Source organism: Notolepis coatsorum, assembly GCF_963971535.1.
Source record: "Notolepis coatsorum genome assembly, chromosome: 9".
NCBI classification, from domain to species: Eukaryota; Metazoa; Chordata; class Actinopteri; order Aulopiformes; family Paralepididae; genus Notolepis; species Notolepis coatsorum.
In genome coordinates, this window is record NC_140173.1 from 89,036,008 (window position 1) to 89,040,527 (window position 4,520).

Genomic DNA, 4,520 nt, shown 5'->3' on the forward strand with positions numbered 1-4,520 from the left:
ATATTCCGTGTATATAAAGAATATACAAGGGATATCAAACGATATACAAATATTATACAAGGGATCTCAAGCAATAAATATATATATTCGGTTTAATCTGACCCTTTGTAACAGTAGTAGTATGGCGATATTGTGTGTATTGAGCCGTACTGTATTGTACCCATTCTGCAATCTGTTAATAAAGTTTTCATTCATTCATTCAGGTGACTCTTGCAACTTTGAGCCAGAAGAATAAGGTCATCGTTGGCGGCGACATGCGTGCAGACTCCCCAGGTTAGAAGCATTTCCCAATGTCAGATTTCTACTTTATGATTTAATTCAGAGTATTGCACTACATTGATGAAATTGTTATTCTACTCCTGTATGTCCACAGGCCACTGCGCAAAGTACGGCAGCTACTCCGTCATGGAACTAGACTCCAACACTGTCATAGACATCCAGCTAGTGCAGGTGAATACCGGTATACTACTTGTAGTGGCCGCTTGTCTCATTGAATGACTTGAATGTCCAAGATGCAGCCGATGTAGTTTGCAGGGTTTTATTGTCCAAAGGAAAAGATGAATGATGATGAAGTTGAACAGAGCAGTTGTCAATTGTTTGTTGCAGATAAGCAGTTCCAGGTTTGAGAGGTGCATGTACTAGCTCTGAATACAGAGCCTCTTATAATAGAGCTGGTGTGCCCCCTAGTGTCCAAACATAAATACTGTTCTACCGTTACCCCCTCCAAACGGTTACTGGAAAGAATTACACTCCTCCACATACACATTTATTTGGAATAACAAACCACCACGTATAAAAAGATCCACCGCACAGAGAAACAAAGCAGACGGAGGTATGGCATTTCCAGATTTCTACCACTACTTTAAGGCGACCACTAACAACATGGTTTGATCCCCAAGCATTAGTATCCAAGGAGAAATTTAGAAGAAAATATAGTAGCTCCACATAGGCTGAAGGGCATAGTATACACCAAATTACCAATTAAGCAATGCGATCCTAAATTATTATTATTATTATTATATAAATGGCATAATCACATAACGGGTATTAGGGGTATATCCTGTATAAGACATGACTAAATGGTAATTTCATTGGATATGCACTGTGAATTAATGCTTGTATATCTTTTTTTTTTTTTATCCACTTTTTCTCCCATTTTTCTATATTTTCTCCCATCCCAATTTCGTATCATCCAATTCAACCCTCCCCTGTCACGAACGCTGTTTCTTGCCTCCCACAAGCCGGCTGCAATGTGGACTAAGTCATACATAGCACAAGTCCCCTCCGGTACTTGAGGTAACAGCAGTCGCATCTTTTCACCTGCGCAGCTCGATCTCTCAGTGGCGCGGAGTAACGCGTGGGAGGCTCACGCTGCCCCCGACACTTCCTGATTCTACTGCGCAGGCGCACCAACCGACTTGTAGGAGTCGCTGTCCACAACGTTCGATCCCCACCCTTCAGTTTTCCCTCCCCGTAATACGGCCAATGTGTATTACTGCGGACGACCAGCTAAACTGAAAACAATGTGGAGAGCTGGATTCGAACACGCGAATCCTAGCGTCTCCACACTGGTGGCGAGTGCCTTGCCCACTACACCACCTAGCCGCCTTAATGCTTGTATATCTTATCGTGTGTTGTCATGTTTGTTTATATGTCTGTTTAAAAAAATAATAAAAAAAAAAAAATACAAAAAAAAATCTAGAAAAAAAAAAAATACTGTTCTGCCTCTGTTCTGTTCAACAGAGCAATGAGGTTGGTGGCAGTTACCACATGGAAAAAGAAGGATTGCAGCGAAGCCTAGCTCTTCTGAAGGACAGTGGTGTGACATTGGATTGCATTGTCACAGACCGTCACCCCCAGATTCAGAAGTTCCTGAGAGATCAGGGCATCAATCACTTCTATGATGTCTGGCATCTAGCAAAGGGTATGACACATTCAATCTCTTATGCTGTTGTTATCCTGTTCTGTTTAAATATGCATGATATCAAAGGTCTAAAATTAAGCTGTGTAAACAATGTATAGCTTGGTAAGTAAATCAATTATGTAATAGACTGGATGATGACTTATGTTCTGCAAAATCCTATTACAAGGGTTGTCTAAGAAGGTGGACCAAGTGGCCAAGGACAAGGACTGTCTGGTGGTGAAGAAGTGGAGGCAAGCCATAACAAACCACCTCTACTGGACTGCATCTTCATCGCAGACAGGCCCTGAGAAAGTGGCAAAGTGGACGTCACTGTTCAACCACATGCATGATGTCCATACACATAAAGACCCACTGTTTAAAAAGTGTCTTCATGCGGACCATCTCTCAAGAGATAAGAGCAAGTGGTTGAAGCCTCGTATGTACACACTATGGTTATGTGTCAGAAGTTGATATTGTCAAAAGACCTATGTATGTCTGTCCATCTTTCATGATGAGTATATATTTAACATATTTTTTTCTGAATGCAATTTCTTTTTACCTTTAGAATCAAAGGCTGCCTTCAGACTTGAAAAAGTGCTTCTAAACAAGAGAATCCTGAAGGATGTCGCTAAACTCAGTCCACACCACCAAACGTCTCCATTGGAGTCTTATCACAGTGTCATCTTACGGTTCGCACCAAAGAACGTTGTGTTTCCATTTCTAGGAATGCTTTGCAGGTAATTTAGATTGTGTACAGATGACTAATTATGAACACCTGATGTGTAATCACTCATTATGTAGAAAATAGATTACCTACTAGATCTATTAAAAATATATTGCTTATATATATTTTTGTTCTTTCAGACTCTACCTATCTGCAATGCATTTCAATGAAAATGCCAAACGCCCACAAGCTACAAGTTCCACCGGAGAGCCTGCCTTCAAGTTAAATTTTCCCAAGGCAAAGAAGGGGGGCTACACTCTGAAACCCATAAGGGCTGCGGCAACATTCAGTGAGTAAAACATGCAATTTCTTGGAATGTTAACTTATTCTTGGGCACTTGGGTTTAGATTGTTCCATTTCTATTTTGAGGTCGATTCCATGCCGTATGAGTAAAATTAAAACATTTGGTTATTACTCTGGATATAAAATTAACAGACAAAACAGAGGCACTGGCTATTGGGGGTAACATTTCTCAACAGGCCATATCCCTCTTCCCTTTTAAATGGCCATGTACTGGTATTTATACACATTTGACTAATTGTATAAAGCCAAGTACACAAGGCTTATCAATATGATATTTATATATGATAAAGTGGGCTTGTATAGAGCGTATAGGGTTATAAAGGCACTGCATATTTATTTTCATCTTATTAGTTTATCTTATTTCCCATTTGATTGTCATTTTCTGCATAAACTATATTATTGAAAGACTAAAACAGCAACGATAACAATAAAGTTATAAGAATACAAATACATTTAAATAACATTTATAACATGACATGGCATTTTTTATTTACAGACTATGTGAACGAGCTCATGGAGTTCTTGTTTGACAGCGTCATCCTTGAACCGGAGCGTTACATGGAGCAGGTGCTTGAGATTCCCATCCCTGAACATCTGTCTGCGCATTTTGACAGGCCTTCGATGGAGGATGCCATTGCGGGATATGAGTCACGCTTTAATGAAGGGGCGGTCTGAAGCCAGACCAGGCTACTGGTCCAATGAACCTGCTCCCTCATAGTCAGTAATGTTCTTTATTTATCTCGAACATTTCAACCATAAAACAATGAGTACTGTATACACTATTACCAACCCATACTTATATTCATTATACACACTCATACCAACCAAGACTCATTATACAGTAGTAACACAAAGGTTTTAGAGTTTTTTTTAATGTTTTTATTTTCTTTAGTCAAGGGGCGGCGGTCTGAAGCCAGTGTATACCCCCTCCTCGTCTGGGTATTCTGCATGGATGCGAAGGACCACACAAGAGGGAATGACGACCCTCACGTGGCGGCCCAGAAAACCCCAGCACCAGCTGACAAAGCTTCGATAAGCTACATATCTGAAACGACTAAAGAAGAAAAAGAAGTATTTTATTTATGAAAAGGTCCATGAAAAGGAGCGCTGCAGTAGGGATACAAGGACAGTGTCATCTGAAAACTTAACCAGATGCCTTTGGTCATCAAGCGATCTGCAGCTGTCCGTGTACATAATGAATAGAGATTTAATCTTTCACTAGATTACAAAAAATGTGAATCCCTACCCACCTTCAAAACCGCTCTCAAAGAGCACCTACGGGAGGCTGCAATTCTAAACTGGCCACCGTAAATGTCCAAATCCTTGTATGAAAGGTGCTATACAACTAAAGTGTATTATTATTATTATTATTATTATCAGCGTTGGGATATTTTGCATTCCACTGATATAGGTCTGTTTGAATTCCCAGTGGCCGGTGATACCCGGCCGTGCCAGCTAAGTCTATAAAAGAAATTGAGACGCATGCTTTGGGCTCCAATCACTATTGCCCAATGATGTGTCTGTCTAACCCCAAGATTTTTATATATACGGTATATATTCAATAAATTTGAATATCGTGGAAAAGTTATT

General features: G+C 40.0%; 1 protein-coding gene across 1 annotated transcript; it reads left to right on the top strand.

Annotated features, from left to right (window-relative positions):
- Positions 1-254: 254 nt before the first annotated feature.
- On the top strand, positions 255-4,306 carry LOC311234692 (uncharacterized protein; the record flags this gene model as incomplete). Its single annotated transcript, XM_084321935.1, has 8 exons — positions 255-273; positions 374-450; positions 1,744-1,924; positions 2,091-2,339; positions 2,469-2,640; positions 2,768-2,916; positions 3,427-3,647; positions 3,823-4,306. 7 exons carry the CDS (start codon positions 255-257, stop codon positions 3,603-3,605), a joined length of 1,026 nt encoding a protein of 341 aa, XP_084178061.1. The 3' UTR covers positions 3,606-3,647; positions 3,823-4,306.
- Between the last annotated feature and the right edge of the window lie 214 nt (positions 4,307-4,520).